Below are 19545 nucleotides of genomic sequence, written 5' to 3'. Positions count from 1 at the left end.
AATTTTCAAATACTCTCCTTCGCCATTGGACCAGTTTCTGTCCATTCATTCTATGTATGCCAAGTAAACTTTCAAATTTTCGAGTCTGGAAATTTCTAAACTTGAAATTTCGTAGTTTCAAAATTTAAGAATTAAAGAGTTTTTAATTAAAACATTTAGAAATATACAAATTTCATATTCAGGAATCGACGACTTTCTTGAACTCCTTCCTTTACGGATATGATTTGTCCCTATATTCCCTATAAGTAATGTGTGATGAACCTTGAAAAATATTCCCGGAAGGAACATATAAAAAAATCACTGAATATGATGAACCAATCTTGAATTTTGCAATATTTTATAAAAAACTTATTGCAAATGTTCTATTATATCATGTTTATTTCTACTGCCAATTTATTTTTTTTGAAAGAGGTAAACAAGAGTTAGTCCGCGCCATCTATCCATTGCATTATATCAAAAATATATACAGTTGGCAATCATTAGTACTAAAATGGTGTTACAGTTGGAAACATCATGATACGCATTTAATTGCAAGTTGATTAACAACAAATTCACGGAGTACAGTTTGTTAAAATAAATGTGACCTCCTGCTAATTTACAGAATGCAGATGGTGCATTTATTTTGGAGTTTTTTCTATATTTTGTTTATTTGTCAAGGTAAATTGATTAACTGTTTCAATGTAATGTGACATTTCTTCCATTTTGCAGTTGATTTTATTGTTATCTTAATTCATACTTATATGTGTACAATATATATGCATATTATTATTATTCATTTTTTTGTATTCCAGTTAATGCTGAATATACTGTCACATTGTCTCATGATGGTCCTGTAGTATTAGGTGGAACCATCACTTTTAAAGCTGATTTGTTTGAAGATGGAGAAAGACCGTCAGGAACTTTTAAGTATGCATGGAAAGATAATGCATTAACTCCTCATGAATATGAGGTTTGTTTCTTTTTATTTCTAAGCTCATTAACATTATACTTAACATTAAACATTATCATTATTGCAAAATAATGAAACTTTGCTTAAATAAGTAATGTGCAATTACTTATTTGTTTCCTTAGTTACTAATGATCAAAAACAATTGTGCGACTTCACCTTACATAGCATCATGTATGACACACCTGCAAAATACAAATATATTAATTTGTTTTGTGCAGTCTTGTAAATTATATTTAACTATATGTACTCATCTGGTATTTTTAGCATTTATATGTATCCATGTTATTTACATTTGTCAGCAAATGTTTCCTTAATATATATGTTTCATTTTATCTTCCAATGTATGACAAATTCTACTATCTACATTTCATACTTATTCAAAATATTCAAAACAATTATAGTTTCACTTGGTATTGAGTATGATATATAAGCTGATATATAATATATGATATATATTTCATATATAAGCAATTTTACTATAATTTGTTCTATTTTGAGGATCTCTTCAAGTATTTATTATTATAGAAACATATTTGCATTTATTTCCCTATTTTATTAAATATATTGTTTACTTCTCAAAATCAATATCTTGTCAAATTTAAATATAAGTTTTTAAATATTTATTTTTTACTTCTACAGACAGAAACATCAAATACAACAACATATTGGAGTTTAAATATTTCACCAGAAAATTATACTGTTGGCACATATGCAGTCGAAGTAGTTGTTGAGAAATATTTTGTAATTATTTGGAGACAGCTCACCAGTGTTCGAACAATATTTCATGTAACTGGTAAGTTAAAATATTTGTTATATACTAATTATATACTACCTTAATGAAATGTATTTTCTTTAGAGTTTCTTAATGGTGATATTGGAATTATCCAATCTAATAAAACGGTAGCGGATACATATGTTTCTTCTATATCTGAAACAAACATGACGATAAATATACGTAAAGGAGATCTAGATTACTTGATGAATGCCACATCAGTATCCATTTACTGGTTTATAGACTGCAAATATTACGGGCAAACGAGCGATTTCTATTTTCTTTACAATTTTACAATTCCTGATAGATCACATATTGTGGAAGCTTTAGTACTTGCATCATATGACCCAATAACAACAACTACTGTATCTCCGACAACTGTTCCAGTATCAACTGTTTCACCTAATGCAACTGTGCCAAATACTACAGTATCAAATATAACAGTATCAAATATTGCAGTATCAAATATTACTACCACAGAGTTGGTAACTACTGTCACACCTAATAATTATGCAACTTCTAATATTATAAATGTGACATCTCCGATACCGTTTATTGATACATCAAATACCAGCATGGCTACTGTGAATAATATTTCTTTACCTTATATTTGTTCAAATTCTTCGATGATCCTTCCAGATCCTAATAAAACATATGGCCATTTTATTAAAAAAATTGATATTCGTGGTGAGTGCTAAATTATATAGTTCTTATTAACTTTGACCTATTAATTATAATTATATATTTTTCTTTTAATTAAAATTGTAGCACCTATAATGAACATAACAGTGGAAGGTACAAATTGGATTCAGCCATGGGATATGTTATCTCTTAATGTAACGTGCAAAGGTTCTGGACCTTTCCAAAAGTGCCTTTATTTTCATAGAGGAAAGTATAATGTTACTGGAAATGAAACGTGTGACAATGGAACTCCCCTTTATTCTTGTAATTTTTCCATCATTCATTATTTTTTGGAACCTAGTGTATACACCATATTAATTATACTGGATAACGATGTCAGCAAACAAATCTATCCATTGACAATAAATATTTACAAAGGTGCATATTGTACATTTTAATAATACTAATAACTTTTATTTCGGATAAAACTTAAATCATCTCTGTCTATTATATTTTCAGTCACAACAAAGCCACAACTATCAGTGATTGTTGTACCTGTTTCTTGTTCACTTGCTGCTGTAGTACTCATTATTTTTGGTATTGCATATTATATACAAAGCAGAGCAAGATTTACCGTGGAAGTTGCAGACTTTGATTTTGGCCAAAATAATCCAGAGCTAGAATATAAAACATTTAGAGAACGATTACGAGATTCATTCAATAATGCCATAACACCAGGAAGCAAACGGATAAGTGTATGCCAGCCCTATTATGGCAGCATGAATCACTAACAAGTACAGATTGTACAAACTACCTAGTCTGTGATTAACATTTGTGCTACTAATCACATATTGCAAAAAATGACTAACTGTTTGTTATTTTTATTTGTAACATCCATGTATCATATTTTAGCTTCATCGTTGTGCACTCATCTTTAACTGATTTTGCACCTAAAATTTAGTAATCTGTGTATGTTGTAGTTAGTTGTTTTGTTAGTAGTGTGCTACATGTTTTATATTGATATTTTATTTTTAAAATTAGTATTTAGTGAATGCAACTAATAGAGATTTAATGAATTTCAGGGTTATAAGCCTCTTAGTAATTCTCAAACTATTCAATGACGTTTAAGACGGGAAAAAGAATAATTGAATCATCCAAAGTCATTCTATGAATCACAAGAAATCGAAAAGATAACAAGTGAGAGAACTAAGTAAAGTTTATTATAAGAAAGATTTTAGAATTGTATTTTACAATATATTTTTAAGCACCAATTAATTTAATCCTAATCGAAAGCTAATATTCTAGCTATATAAATTAATTCATTCCAAACGGTTCATGATTAAGATTAAGATTGTATATAGAACAAATAAAGTTTGTATACATAGGCTGTGAATATAGTATGCAACGGAATATTGCTTGTGAGGTTTTGTAGAGGTAACATTTTAATATCAGTCTTTTGAATTTTAATTTTTTTTAAAAACTAAAACGCATGTTTTACATTTTTAGTTTGATTTTCAGCTTCTTATGTTTAATCTTTCATTAGGTGATTTTTAAATTACTTAACTTCTCTGTTATAAGAAAAGTGTTAATTAGCACGCAACGTGTATACATCAGTATACATTGTAAGTATAGATTACTAGTATTAAAAATTAAGTGGATAAACGAAAATGTATAAACATATTTGGACAAAATATGTATAAAACCATTCTTCTATATGTATATGCATTTGTATGCACTTAAATGTATGCATATATATGTACAGTGTGCAAGGTATGTCATCTACCTTGATCACTTTAATGGGTTTCTGACATTTATAGAACTATCAAGAAAACTTTATTCACATAAGTTACATACATGTTATCAAACTGGGCTTTGGTACCATAATATGTAAAAAATTTTCTCAAAAGTTGATTGAAAACTAAATGTTGGGAGATCCAAGTTGATTTTGAAGACAATATGATTTCTGCAAACAAATTTTCTGCATATTTCTACAAATAAGAAAGATAATTAAGGTGGTCAAGTTAGATAACCCACTTCATATAAAATTAAATTTGATTAAGTTTTTTTTAATATTTAAAACAACGTATTTAACTAAACTAAGTAGCTGAAACGACAAAATTGAATGATAATTTCGAAAACTTAATCATAAAGTAATGAACTGTGCAGTATTTAAAAAATAAAATGTTCTTGTAAAACTTGTAAAGAATGTTATTTACCATTATTCAATTCCTTTCTGAAATATCAATGGATAAAAGTAAAAATTACAAAATCGCGCGGTTTCATATGTGGCACCATCTGCATATAGTTATTGTAACTGAAGACTGTACGCATTCGCCAGAGTTTGGTAACGTCGTTAGAAATGTAAGATGGCAGCCATCGAAATAAATTTACAAAATTGTGCCCTGTTGAAACACGTTTGTGCGTTTGCAGTTTATTGAATATTGTCAGTTCGTAGTTTCAATTTACACTTGTTCAACGTACGTTCAGAACTACTAATAACGGAAGCATATCTGTTGTACAAGTATAATAGAAACTTTATTCGAGTCACGGGCGTACCATGTCAGTAATTGCCTCAAAACCATGCCACGAGGAAGAAAATTCGAAATTGACGGAGGAGGATGATTGGAAAATGCAGATGGCATTTTGTAAACTACGACACACATCATCAATCGAAGGTGTAAATTGTATTACGCAGACATGGAGAATGAAAGAAAGGGTTTGTTGTTGTTTTTTTTTTGTTACTTAATTAATTAATTTTTTTAAATTCATGTATTTACTATTATACGATAATTTTTTTAAATCTACATTTTTTTTGTTAGATGAAAACCGTGAGTGTGGCTCTGGTTTTATGTTTAAACGTTGGCGTGGACCCACCTGACATTGTCAAGACGCAACCATGTGCACGTCTCGAATGTTGGATCGGTATTTATTCTTGTTTATTTATACTTTCATAATTTTTCATTGCAATTATCATTATATAATCGATTTTTAGGTTATGTGCATAACAATAATTTCTAAGTAAATATACTTACAGGTAGCTACTAGGTGGCGCTTTATTTATTATTAAATTAAATATGCACTCGTATTTTGTTTATTATTAGTTACATTAGCCAAAACTTTGGAATGCACTATGTGAATTAGGATGTTTTTGAGAATGAAATGAATAAGAATATTAACCTATTAATACCTACTTCTTCAGTTAGTTTACTTTATTTTGATATTTAAATCTATGTATACCTTTTCTATCAGTAAGATATATACTCTTTTCTATATAATATAAGAGGATTTGCATTTTATAATTTATTATAGAATATAGTTTTTAATTATTATAATTCATTATATAATATACCTTTTTACAAAAGATCAGCTGGATATCTATCTCAGTAATAAAATTGTTATATTCTCTTGTATAATTTTTAATTACTTAATGATTTTGCCTATGTATTGTATTTACACTGTTTTAAATCTTTAATATAACTTGATAATCCTCCACTATTGGTATATGCCTATATGAGAAGACTATGAATCATTGATACAGTTGCTCTAATTGATAGAAGAATCTTGCTTATTTTACAGATCCTTTATCAGTAAGTCCACAGAAGGCTTTAGAAACTATAGGTTCTAATTTACAAAAGCAGTACGAGCGATGGCAACCACGAGCTCGTTATAAACAGAGTTTAGATCCTACTGTGGAGGAAGTTAAAAAGTTATGTACTTCTTTAAGGCGAAATGCAAAAGAGGAAAGAGTTCTGTTTCATTATAATGGTCATGGTGTTCCTAAGCCCACCAGTAATGGTGAAATATGGGTATTTAATAGGGTTAGTTCTGAATATTCTGATTACTGTAAGTAGTAATTTGATAAATATTTCTGTTTAATTTCAAATTATTGTTACAGACTTATACACAATATATTCCTTTGTCTGTATATGATTTGCAGACGTGGATGGGTGCACCTAGCATCTATGTATATGATTGTTCAAATGCAGGTATTATTGTGGAGTCTTTTCAACAATTTGCAGAACAACATGAAAAAGAATATGAGGTACCAAAATTATAGTATAGGTGAAAAGTATAAGTTACATATAAGCACATTGGAAATGTCACTTCACAGATGGAAAAACAGGCAGTTCAGCAGAATCGTGCCACTGGAGTTGTAGGTGCAACAGCACCATCTTATAAAAATTGTATTCAATTGGCAGCATGTGCAGCTAATCAGATTTTGCCTATGAATCCAGATTTACCAGCGGACATATTTACATCATGTCTTACAACTCCAATTAAAATTGCGTTACGATGGTAAGAAAAACAATTAAATTTTTTACAAACAAATTATCTGTGTATTATAATTTGGTCTGTCTTTATTTTTAGGTTTGTAATGCAAAATACATCCAAATTGGTACCAAAAATATCATTAGATTTGATTGACAAGTAAGAATATTTAAGATATATACAGGATGAATCATGAAAAGCAAGCTGCTTAAATATCATTGTTAAATTTAAAATTGGAAAAGTTGCTGCATTGTTCAATAGATCAAATATAATAATTAGATTATAAATTTAAACTCATCTTTAAATCTAACAAAGATATTTAAGTGCATTATTTCTTACGAGTTATCTTCTATTTATAATAAATCTTTAATTAATACTTTTTTTGACAAAGCAAATAAACTATTGGAGTTGTGGTAAATAAATTTCAGAATTCCAGGACAGCTGACTGATAGGAGAACAATGCTGGGTGAACTTAATTGGATATTTACAGCAATTACTGACACAATCGCATGGAACACTTTACCAAGAGGTATACTTCCACATTTCATAGCATAAAACAAATTATATGTAATAAACGTGTTTAATTTACAGATTTATTCCAAAGATTATTTAGACAAGATTTATTAGTTGCTAGTTTGTTTCGAAATTTTTTACTTGCTGAACGGATACTTCGATCATATGACTGTACTCCAGTTTCTTGTCCAAAACTACCACCTACTTATCAGGTGAATATTTTTTATTATTACATTTATTATTGATTCATCATTGATATATTAATTTGTTACATTGATTTAGCACCCTATGTGGCAAGCATGGGATTTGGCACTTGATCTTTGCTTAGCACAGTTGCCATCTATTCTTGAAAATGAAGATCAATTTGTACATTCGCCATTTTTTGAAGAGCAACTTACAGCCTTTCAAGTATGGCTGACCTTAGGTTCTAAAAATCGTAACCCTCCAGAACAGCTGCCAATAGTACTTCAAGTGTTGCTTAGTCAAGTTCATAGATTAAGAGCATTAGAATTATTAGGATGTTTTCTTGATCTTGGTCCATGGGCAGTGAACTTGGCTCTTAGCGTAGGCATTTTCCCGTATGTCCTAAAATTACTTCAAAGTAATGCTAGAGAATTGCGCCCATTGCTCGTTTTTATTTGGGCAAAAATTCTTGCAGTTGACAGTGTGAGTTGTAACGTTTAACATTCAAAGATATTTGATTTATGTATACAATATTTTAATTATTCATAGTGTTTTATGTATTTCAGACATGCCAAGCAGATCTTGTACGAGATGGCGGGCACAAATATTTTTTATCCGTTCTTCAGGATACTTCGATACCGGTAATACAATTAGATACGTCATTGATTAAAGAGCTTAACATTTCGTTCTTTGAATGTGATTTTATTTTATTATTTTGGTGTCATTTTTATTACTTGCAGAGTGAACAAAGGACGTTAGCAGCATTCGTTTTGGCCAGTATTGTAAATGATTATCGACCAGGTCAAATAGCAGCTAACCATGGTAGCCTTGTTTCAATTTGCTTAGAACAACTTGGAGATTCAAACGCTTTATTAAGACAGTGGCTATGTTTATGTCTTGCGAGACTTTGGCACAATTATGATAAAGCAAGGTGGTGTGGAGTTAGAGATATTGCTCATGAAAAGTTATTTACATTATTACAAGATCCAGTTCCTGAGGTACAAACCAATTTTTTTTATTTACCGATATTAATAACAATAAATAATAGTGCATTTAAGAAAGTATCAAATTGCGTAGGTCCGAGCAGCTAGTGTTTATGCTTTGGGCACATTTATAAACAGTGTGACAACTCGAAGCGAACATGCAAATAATATTGATCAAATTATTGCTATGACACTTATTAATACTGTTTCGCATGACATGTGCCCTTTAGTTAGAAAAGTATGTAAGTTAATTATGATGTATAATGATATACAGTGAAACTTACACGTTCTCTTTATTCTAACGCAAACAATATATGATTTATTTTACAGGAATTAGTAGTAGCACTTCAATGGATGGTTTTGCATTTTGAAAATTCGTTTGTCACTTTAGCTTTGGCCGAAGAAAATAGCCGAAAAGATCTCGTAGTGGAAACGTTATCACCATTTAGTGGAATGAGGCGTATTAGTTCTAGAGACAGATTAAAGATGCTTTCTCCTAACAACACCTATAGTGTGGACAGTACAGATGGGTTCACTCAAGATCGTATCAAAAGAGTGTCATCGTCGTCCTCCATTAGTAGTTTAGGTAAGTGATAAAATATGTTGCATCCAGTTAGCGTTACTAGCTCCGTTGTCGGATGTTTGGATAACAGCTCCTTGTATTGTTTCATTCGTGTACCAGGAAATAATTGGGAGTTCGTGAGGAAACCTTGCGAGTCACTTGGTAATAATGATTGGAAATTCCATTGCATGTTCGTACATAGTTCATCCTTAATTTTTGTATAAAGCTAAATATATCACTGATATCACTGTTTCTGTTGCCTACAAGCACCTTATCGTCACAAGTCATCTTTTCCGTTAAATACAAAATGTAAATAAATGTGGTTCATTATTTTTAGGGCACAGCTCTCTTGGAAATCTACCAAGCCTTTCTTATGGTAGCATATACATGAAATTATGGCATGGATTATGTAATCTTGACAATGATCCTCATCCCGCGGTTGCCACAATGTCACAAAAGGTCACTAATCATATTCGAAATCAGGTAAATATAATTTGTTAATAATATTTAAATACTCATACGTTCTTTTTATCGTGTTCTATTGAAGATTTCGTTTCTATGGTATAGATAATATTTTTTATCGTAGGTTAAAGAATCATCTGCGCCCAAAGAAGTAATTGAAACAAAAATATCTTCATCATTATCTCTTCCACCTTCACCTTCAAATCGCACTACATACTTAAGGTTAGTTATTATTTGAATATTTTTGTGTATAACGTTTCTAATGATTTATATCTGTACATTGAAGCAATAGCAAAGGAGAATCTCCGCCGACAGTAAATTCTGGGTCAGATTTATTGCGTTCCTCAAGAATACCATCGCATAACAATCGTTCAAGAAAGCCAATTCCTAATACTGTAAGAATAGTTATTTTGAAATAGCCATTTAAAAGCACTAAAAGATTTTCGTTTTCTACTTGAACATTGCTGCATTACAGATATCGGAAGAAGCTGACGAAGTTGCTGGTATTAAAACACCATTGATAACTTCGCAATTTGTTGAATGGAGTTGTGCTCAATTTGCTCAACCTTCTGTTAGTTTAGAAAATGAGATAGAATCAATGAGTGATATGGAAAGTAGAGCCCATTATGAAAGAGAATGGCGGTAAGAATTATGTGATAAATTATTTTACATCAAAATTTTATATTAATTCTTTGAAGAAAACGTAAAACTTTGGATATTCAGGTATTTAAGAAATAAAAAACAAAGACGAGAAACAAGAGAAGAACAATTACGATCAGTACAAAGTAAAGTGGAGTCGCAAGTGTTTCATGCAAGATGTCCACACTCTCCAGAAGTTTTAATGTTTCATCCTTTTGAACCTCATCTGGTTGTGGCATTAAAAGATTGTTTTGGGTATTTCATCTTGAACATATATTATATATGTGATATAATATTGTAATAAAACAACAATTAAAATTATTATTTACTTACAGTGTATGGGATTGTCAGACTGGTGCAAAATTGACTTACTGTGCAAGCCGCGGTAATAAAATGTCGCGTATCACAGCTTTGGAATTTATCAATGCTCACGATGTATCTTTATTGATGACGGGATCTGATGATGGTTCTGTTAGAGTTTGGAAGAATTATAGTAGTATGTTGAATCGTGATCCAGTTTTACTTACCGCTTGGCAAGCATTGGCTGATATACAGCCAACAACGAAAACCACGACTGGTGAGTGTTTTGATTAAACAAGAAATTACGTTGCTCACAGCGCATTTATGCAATATAACTCCCTACAATATAGAGGTTTAGGAATCGGGAGATACACAATTAACTAAATGACATTATCAGTTATTACATAAGTCCCCTTTCATTTGCCCCCCCCCCCCCCCCCCCCTACAGTTCAGTTTAAAACCATGTAGTGAAACACCATTGCATCAGAATTGTTTTCTATAATTTAATCAATATGGTTTCTTACAACAGCTGGATTAGTTACAAAATGGGAACAGAGATCCCTTACATTAGCAGTAACAGGTGATGTGCGGTTTGTTAGACTATGGGACGCAGAGACTGAATTGAAAAAACAAGATATACCGACAGGTGCTGATTGTTGTGCTACGTGCATTGATGTTGACGGTACAGGTTAGCTCTTTGTTTCGTATTCATATAAATCAAGTTGATAATACCAAATTAATTATACTTTTATATATATTATAAAATGTTGTGTTTATTATTGTATGCAGGTGTAATGATGGCAGTAGGTTGCGGAGATGGTTCTGTTCGCTTATTCGATAGAAGATTACCTCCATTAGAATCAAGAGTCATGATTTGGAGAGAGCATACAGCATGGGTATTAAGTACATCTCTCAGGAAATTTGACAGATCTGCACCACAATTGTTTACCGGATCATCTTCAGGAGATATTAGAATATTTGATCTTAGGAAAAATTCTTCTATAAGCACGGTGCAAATAACGCAAGGTATAACGGCATTGGCAGCGCATGAAATGGCAGATATTTTTGCATGGTAAGTTTTATAAGTTAAGTAAATTTCACTAGTATGTTATTGAAATAAAAAGAAATAGCATACATTTTTATTTGAAGTAATTCTAAAGTCTAAAGTTACTAATTCATGTTTCAGTGGGTCAACAAATCATTGTATAAGTATTTATAACACTATGGGTCAACATCTAAATACCATAAAATTCCACGAAGGATTTATGGCTACCCGTATTAGTCCTGTAAGTTGTTTAAATTTTCACCCCTATCGTGTGATTCTAGCAGCTGGATGCGTTGACAGTACCATTACTGCATATGCATCTGAACCAAGGAGATGACTAATAGAGATGGAATTGCAGTAAAATTGTTTTCGAAAATATTTATAAATTCATGGTACTTGATATCCTTAGCATTAGTAGCGAACAAAAGAAACTCCAAGATAGAAATATTCGAGTTGATTTTAAATATCGGAATATGACTTCTAATATTTCCAATTACGTATTTATGTTTTTCTACTGCGTTTTCCTTGTACAAAGGATGTTTTTTGGTATTAGTTTCATCGTATGAAACTAATAATAGGTTTGCGATTGTGCAACGTATGGATAAAGTAACCAAAGTCTGTTTAGACGACCAAAGAAAATGAAACAGGAAATACGCGTACACAAAAATGCAATTTTTTTAAAAACGCAGTTGAAAATCTATGTTCTTATAAATAGTAATGCATAAAATATGCAAATGTGATGCAACGAATAGGATATGGGTGCATGTATAAATGTTTAATGAATATTTAACGGAGCTTGTACATGCGCAAGAAAATATTATTAATTATTGTGCCATGTAAAATTAGATTCAATTAAGTACACTAATTACATATTACTTCAATTGTGGTGATCGAATATATAATTCCTTTTTTTTACACATAATCAATAATTTCTTTCATTAATTATATTTATCTCCTAATACTCTCATTCATTTTTTAAACAAAGAAAGGAATTTTCGATTTTAAACATTGAAGGATTTTTTATAATTTTAATTTATGACAGTGCAATAATTCATTAGATAGGTTATAAATAATAAAATATATAAATAAGTGATTTTTAAGATTGTATCTAAACTAAGTATATTATTTCTATATTAATTTTATTAATAATTTTGTAAACAGCCTGCTGTATATTTTTATTTATAACTTTATTAAATTTTGGTTACAATTATAGGACAGATTATACATCATTATTTAAATATTGAATATTAGGTATTTATCATTGTGTAATTACAATGTTTGAAATGGTATTAATGTTATACACATCCCTGCAAGTAAAATAATCATATGGTGATATGTGTATGTTGCTACTATGATCATTTATTATTAATGTAATTGTTTATTGCTATTTAAATTGAAAGAAAATCGTGAATGTACACAAAAATGAAGCAATTACATTTCATATATTTCATGTCATATATCATGTATTATGCATTAATATACTTTATGTATATTAATAACACAAACGGAAATTAAATTATATAAATTATAAACAGAAAAGAAAATAGGTATCAAATTAAACAATAATGCTGTACATACAATTATATATAGACTATTAAATACAGTACTAGAAGAATCATTGTAAGCAGATATATCTATTTCCTCAAATTACTTAATTTTTTATTGGCATTGACATTTGAAATGATTTATTATAGTTGGATATGTATAAAAGTAGAATTTTCGCACTACATGCTTCAAACGTTAATATTAATATGTAATTACGGAAAAAGAGCGTTTTTATTTGCCAAAGTTATAAAAAAGTTGTAAAAAGTTCTAATTGTACAATACAAGTAGAATGATACGTAGAATGTTTTTGTTCATATATACAGAAGCTTATATATACATTTAAAATATATTTAATTGCTAGTAAAAGGCATATTTATTCCTGTAAAAAGTATAAATTAATTTTAAGTAGTATATTGACATAATATTACAAATTTTCATGATTAATATGTTTTCATGATTATATCAAACACTTTGATGATAGGCTTTTGAGTCTGTTTATGTGTAGGATTTAATAGTAATTTCAGAGGAGCTATAAAATGTACTTAATAATAGCATTAATTGTTAAAAATGTAAATGCCTAAAACCATTTTTGTACATAGTAAGTATAGTAATGTTATCATTTCTTTTTATGTGAATAGTCATCAGAAATTTCAATATTGAATAGTTTAAGAGTGGATCTGATGCATTACTTTATACTGTACTTGTTAGTATGATTAATTTACAATAAATAAGATTCAACCACGTTATCCGAATGTTAAATTAATTTATACATAATTTACATTAATATTTTAGATCACTAAAAGTAAAACAAATCTGCTTTCTAGGTTTTCTATAGTTAGGTTAAAATTGTTCCATGTAAAAACAAATCGATTGTTCTGTAATTTAATCTTCGTACCTAGCCAACATTTATACGCTCTTATGTCACAAACGCCAAACTTTCAAATTTGGACACTCTCGGATTACAAATTCCGAAGTCTACAAATTATCAAATATATTCGCCCTGATTTGTCTTTCCTCTGTTCGTATATTTTACCCACCGTGTATACATATAAATGGTGTATAGTAAAAAATGTATGGTGATGGAAAACCTAAAGTCAGCCACATTGCGTGATTGAATAAAGTTTATCGTAAAATAAATAATCGATCTCTAAAAAATACTTAAATGTTGATACTTCTGTTTCATTTGTTATACATGTAAAACATAACGTATATAGTGTTTTTTTTTCTTTTTTTTTTTGAAGTAACGTGCAAAAGCAATTCGAATCGAGATTCGAATTATTTTTAATTCAACCACGCATGCGCGATAACCAAATGACGCGCAAGCGTATTGACAACGATTTTGACGCCAGCATTCATATTTACTGATCTTTTAGTTTTTTATTTATTCCTATTTTCATTTAGTTTATTTTAGTTCTTTAGTTTATTTTATTTATTTATTTCACTTTTTCTACCATCTCTTTACAAGTAAAAACATACTTTCTTTCTCGTTTAAAATTTGATGGGGACTTAAATTGTTACCAAAATATAAATGTAATTCGTATGCACAGTTAGTTAATCGACATTCTATTACATTATCGAGAGATTAAGTTTGGAGCACGTGTTTCTTGTTATTGATTAATAAAAGACATAACATCTGGGAGGTATAATTTAAACATAGTAAAGGGATAATACTATATATGAACATAAATCTTTTCTTTTATTAGTCGTTCATTTATATCACACTAGTAATATTAAACTAGTAGCAAACTCCATAATAGTGTATTAATGAATAACGAAGACGCAATCAGCTATTTTCTAATAATGACATTTAATGACATTTACGAAACAGTAAGTTATAAATCACAATTTATTATAACTATTATCGAATGTTTCCTATTATCCATTTAATTCGCTTGTAACTGAGATTCATCATACGTATTTCAATCACTGACGTACTAAATTGATGAATCAGAAGTAATAGTCAATAATTCTCATTTTCTATATAGACAGTGATACAACACGCTTCATACTTGGGATACCAATAGCATTCCAAGAAAAATTACCAGAATTCGCCGTCATCAATTAGAACTGGCTGCTATTAATTCGCATCGTGCGGTTCTGAACGATGATTACCTGCGGGTTCCTCGTGCAAATATTTGAAAGGTGCATTCAGGTATGCACAGTTTGCTTTATGACGGCACTAAAAGGAAGCTATAATACGTGCATGCGCCCTTTAAACAATATTTACCCTTACTTCCATATTTTTTTCGTAATCTTATCTTTTTTTTCGCCTTAGATTTCGACCATCTCCATGACCTGTTGCGCGCATTAGTAACCAGTGTTGTCAGATAAGAATAGCTTAGGGGTAATGACCTTATTTCGTGACATTTGAAATTCTGTATCCTCCGGCAATTTTGAAATATGCGTGAATCAGCGCATAAGTATAGAAAGTTGTGGAAAGACATCAATATAATCCTTTAATTACTCGTTTTATCTATGGTATTTTAAATTTCTAAATTGCGAAAAGACTACCAAATTTAGAGGTTTTAAACTTCCAAATCTTTGAATGATCAGATTTTTAAATTTTCGAGCTTCTGCATCACCAAATTTAATTTAATAACTTTTTTTAAATTTCTGAATTTTCTAATTTCAAATTGACATTTTAAAATTGATACCAGGTGTCAAATTTTTAAATTCGGAAATTATAAATTATATCACCTTTCAAACTTCTGCAGTGACTTGGAGGTTGGCAATGTACCAAATTTTTAAATTCCTAAAGTTTGAAATTCCTAAATTTGAAAGTTGTTAAAATAAAAAATTGGAAGTTGCTAATTTGGAAACTCGAAAGGTGCTAAACTCGGGTAGAAAGTTTCTATATTTAAAATTCTGAAAATGTCAAGATAGTGTAAATTTTGAAATTGTCCATATCATGTATGATTTTCTTATACCCTGTCCTCGTTCCAGAACCACCCACGTCACTTATGAGCATTCATTCATAAATACCATATGTAGGGAGATGTGATTTCATGTTTATTTCATGTTAGAATGAGCACCCATTATTAAACTACGAACTGTGATTCAGGCCGGTCAAGGCACGTGCGTCGTATGCGTGGATGGGGCAGCAGAACGAGGCGCAGCCGCAGTCGTCGCTCGGATCTCGAGCGAGATGGTCGCGTATAGAACCTTTTTATAGGTAGACTCGCGAGTATCGGTTAAACCTTGTTCGATCTATTTCGAACTGTTCGTCAGGACAGTCTTTGTCCCAGTTATTCTACATGACAACGACACTTTCGTGTGTTCCTTCTTGTGCACTCGCCGATCATCGATCATTCCTCTGTTGAACGTGAGTTCGACGAAGCACGAAAACAGAAAAAACAACAGTCGTGATTCGAATCGCCATGGATCGCTCGTCGAAATTGATTCTACGGAAGATGATCATAGATATCGTGTGCATGTTGATTGGTAAGTGAATTATAAGTTTACACGAGTAGTCCATAAATGTCCCCGCGGTTCGCAGCAAGTTGTATATAGGACTGGCTCGGGAGATTCCTTTGTATTCACGGTAGAAGGGTACGATGAACGATGATTATGTTATATCGAGCGGCTGTCAGATTGACAGTCGAGGCGCCGCACGCGGTCTGTTTGATGTTTAAGCGAACTAACCTTTAAATTAGCAACCGCTTGTGTCGTACAGGATAACATTAAGGTTTCGTGCCCTGTTATTGCGCATGCACGGTTTCGTATTTCAATAATTTATTCGATTGGGTATTGTGTTTCATTAAAATTCGTGTAAAAGTGCAATTTTTCATTTTACGTTACTTTCGCTCGAAACGTTACTTGTATACACAGATGAGTCTATTCTATCTTAAAGTAACTGTGACATTTATGTTCCAACTTTGAATATAAAATCTTTATTTGTTTTAATATCTACTTTTCTATTATGATTAAACGAGTATTTGTTTACTACTTTTAATCATTTCTGACTGAGTAAAGAAACTGATTCAAATACTATTGATAGTGAAGGGTTGTGTACATTTTATGGGGGGTTAATCTACATTCTAGGGGGATCAAGCCCCTCGGTCCCTGCACAGTGACGCCAATGGTTTTCACAGATATACAGTGGAACCTCGATCGATTGTCTCGAATAATCGCTCTTTCAGACATATCGTTTATCCTTTGGTTCAGTAGGTCTCTTCGAAAAACGATAGATCGACGTTCCAGTGCATTCGAGAATCGAAATTATCCTACTCAAACCGAACTTTGTGTACACACGAGTTTGTAGGGTAAATTCTGTTCGACCGTAATCACTGTTTATCGAATGAGGTTTCATTTAATAAGTATTTTGATTTCCCAATGTTTGACGATAGAAGCACTCTTTGGTGCGATCGATTTAATTGGACAATGAGCAGTGGCGACACAGTTTCATTTAACGGACCACATAGTGCGCTGCAGTTATCTGATATTTTTTTCTACTTCTAATTCATATGAATTACAAGAAATCGTATCTGTTTTTTATGGAGATATTAATCGTATTACCGGTGTTGCAGCCGCCAAGCGTAACTTAATATCGAGAACAGGAAGATAAGTTTTTATCAGCCGAGATTACGTTGATTAATTATTTATTAATTTTGAGTTAATTGATTAATTAACTTGTTTTCATTGGAAACTAATGGTTATAAATCAGCGCAGATATACAATTATAAATTTCAAACGCAACAACAACTTCGTAGAAATGTAATATGGTTGTACAGAAGGTTCCAATAAAATTTGTAACTATAGATTATTATAGGTAAATATACAATTATGTAGCTATATATTTTATTGAGATATACAGCCATTTTAAAATTATGAAAAACCGGTGCTGCGTTTGACAACACTGATGCAAATCTGCCTAACCTAACCTGAATTTAACAGTAATCTAACCTAGAACGACCTAACGTACCTATGATTGCATCTAACCTAAAACGTAGCTATGACCTAATCTAACTATGATCGGTTTTAGCTACAACTGAATCTTACACCGACTAGTCTCACTAATTACACACTGACTTAACCAATCCTCGATCTAACTTTATGCTAATCTAACTTAACCTTGACATATCGATATAACACCACACTTTTCATTTTTATCGCTTTATGTAGAAACAAGTGTTAGGATCTTAAATAGATTTTCTATGTCTTATAGATAAATATAATTTAATAAGTTAAGTTTAATTATAACTTGTCTAATATGTTATCCATCTAATTTTTTTAAATGGCCGCCATGTTTGCTTCTATATTAACATACACAGTGCATAAGCACATATTTTGTTTGCACGAATGTACTTACTTTCATTGAGACTATAATGGTGTTATTGATGGTATGGCTTTTACAGATAATGTTCAATGATCGGGAGCAGAAGTACATAATATATGTAACTAGTAAAAGAGAAACGTTTCTAAAGAGAATGGAGAATTGTAAACGTAGATGAGGAACAGATAACGCAAGAATATGTGTTATTCGTAAGGAAAAGTAGGTCGAGGACGTACGATTACGTCAAAAGTTGTACGTGTATGCCTATTTATTCCTGGTCAATCTTTGTCACGTTTATTTTCAAGTTCAACGCACGAACAAGATTAACTGTTTGCAATTTTCTTATAGGTGTCTGGTTATCGACTTAGTTTTATAGCCGAAACGTGACATCGCCATCTTTGTCTTATCAAAATTGTGTTATTCTGCAAGCGTGATGTAATAGGTTATTTTATTTACAATAGATTTCTATTACATCGTAGTGTACATTGTGATAGTTTGTTCAATATTTGTATATAGTTGTACAAATACGTTCAGTTACAAATATTAATTGACACGTAAATATTTCAATTTATATTTTTATTATTAATTAAATCATCTAAGGTTTATAATTTTTTTTTCATTAATGCATTTGTCATTTAGAATATCATTTAAAATATCTTATCATTTAGAATATTTATTTATCCACATCGGAAATTGAGTATTACGTTTTATCAGATTAATATAAAAAATGTAATTAGGCTTTTGTTCGCGTATGTACCGGATTAAATTCTTAACGTATCAGTGTTTTATTAGGAAATAATGAGATTCAGAGAATTATAAAAAACTCGATCTAGATAAGAAAATTAGGTATCGTTTTGTCACTCGACTATCGTTCTGGTTGATTATTCTATTATTCATAGTTCTTCGGTTGATTATTATACTAGATATACTCTATGTGTCACGGTTAATCATCCATGACTATTGTTTTAATTGAATGATTAACATACAGTTGCACTGTCGTCAATGTTAAAATAGTTACGTCAAAAATTTCACTATTTTTAAAAACAATCGCAATGTATGCAAATTCGCTGAAATATTTCAAAAGGTCAGCCTTGAGCTTTAACATCGTTCTATGCTGTTCACAGAAGTCTAGAGTCTATTATTTCATGGCGTGTCAAAAAAACAGGGTCAAACTACAAATATACACATGTAACACTTATCAAAACAAATGAAATATTAATGAGATGAGTACAAGAGTCATTACTTTCAAAGATACTAGACCTTGGAATTTTGCAATTTTTGATAGAAAAATTTTGTGAGTTTTGAACTATTAAACTTCTTAATTTTTATACTTGAAAATTTAGTTTTGAAATTTTGTGTTCTTACTTAATAATTAAAATTTTGGGACTTTAGAATTTATTAACTTTGGAATTTTAATTTTAGAGATTTTT

General features: G+C 30.6%; 3 protein-coding genes across 9 annotated transcripts in view; all 3 read left to right on the top strand.

Moving 5' to 3' along the window:
* Positions 1 to 470: 470 nt before the first annotated feature.
* LOC100879796 (uncharacterized) lies at positions 471 to 4548 on the top strand. Of its 3 annotated transcripts, XR_001096982.2 has the most exons (8): positions 471 to 657; positions 792 to 949; positions 1589 to 1742; positions 1806 to 2408; positions 2490 to 2780; positions 2862 to 3097; positions 3425 to 3539; positions 3648 to 4548. XR_001096982.2 is itself a non-coding variant. In XM_012292799.2 (7 exons), exons 1-7 carry the CDS (start codon positions 603 to 605, stop codon positions 3461 to 3463), a joined length of 1536 nt encoding a protein of 511 aa, XP_012148189.1. In that variant the 5' UTR covers positions 471 to 602; the 3' UTR covers positions 3464 to 4548. The 3 variants fall into 3 exon arrangements, 2 of the variants coding, with proteins under 2 accessions (XP_012148189.1, XP_012148190.1); XM_012292799.2 differs by having other exon boundaries at positions 3425 to 4548; XM_012292800.2 differs by having other exon boundaries at positions 2862 to 3136; positions 3425 to 4548.
* Positions 4549 to 4685: 137 nt separating this feature from the next.
* Positions 4686 to 14000, top strand: raptor (regulatory associated protein of MTOR complex 1). Of its 2 annotated transcripts, XM_076540102.1 has the most exons (23): positions 4686 to 5058; positions 5162 to 5264; positions 5919 to 6160; positions 6238 to 6384; positions 6454 to 6638; positions 6711 to 6770; positions 7040 to 7140; positions 7203 to 7336; positions 7407 to 7790; positions 7874 to 7948; positions 8048 to 8305; positions 8385 to 8528; positions 8621 to 8876; positions 8973 to 9014; positions 9190 to 9335; positions 9439 to 9536; positions 9601 to 9709; positions 9790 to 9956; positions 10038 to 10208; positions 10289 to 10530; positions 10783 to 10941; positions 11043 to 11325; positions 11440 to 14000. In XM_076540102.1, exons 1-23 carry the CDS (start codon positions 4900 to 4902, stop codon positions 11633 to 11635), a joined length of 3861 nt encoding a protein of 1286 aa, XP_076396217.1. In that variant the 5' UTR covers positions 4686 to 4899; the 3' UTR covers positions 11636 to 14000. The 2 variants fall into 2 exon arrangements, with proteins under 2 accessions (XP_076396217.1, XP_076396218.1); XM_076540103.1 differs by lacking the exon at positions 8385 to 8528.
* A 1950-nt stretch (positions 14001 to 15950) lies between these two features.
* The window catches only part of wun (wunen), a 30106-nt gene continuing 26511 nt past the window's right edge, over positions 15951 to 19545 (top strand). For all 4 annotated transcript variants that reach the window (XM_012292801.2, XM_076540126.1, XM_012292804.2 and 1 more), the window contains exon 1: positions 15951 to 16284. In XM_012292801.2, the coding sequence (XP_012148191.1) occupies positions 16221 to 16284 (64 nt within the window). In that variant the 5' untranslated portion in view covers positions 15951 to 16220. The remainder of the gene's footprint in view (positions 16285 to 19545) is intronic.

The sequence above is a fragment of the Megachile rotundata genome, chromosome 15, assembly GCF_050947335.1.
Source record: "Megachile rotundata isolate GNS110a chromosome 15, iyMegRotu1, whole genome shotgun sequence".
In the NCBI taxonomy this organism is placed as follows: domain Eukaryota; kingdom Metazoa; phylum Arthropoda; class Insecta; order Hymenoptera; family Megachilidae; genus Megachile; species Megachile rotundata.
Note: the sequence above shows the minus strand (reverse complement) of the source record. Positions and strands in the feature narration are given on the sequence as shown.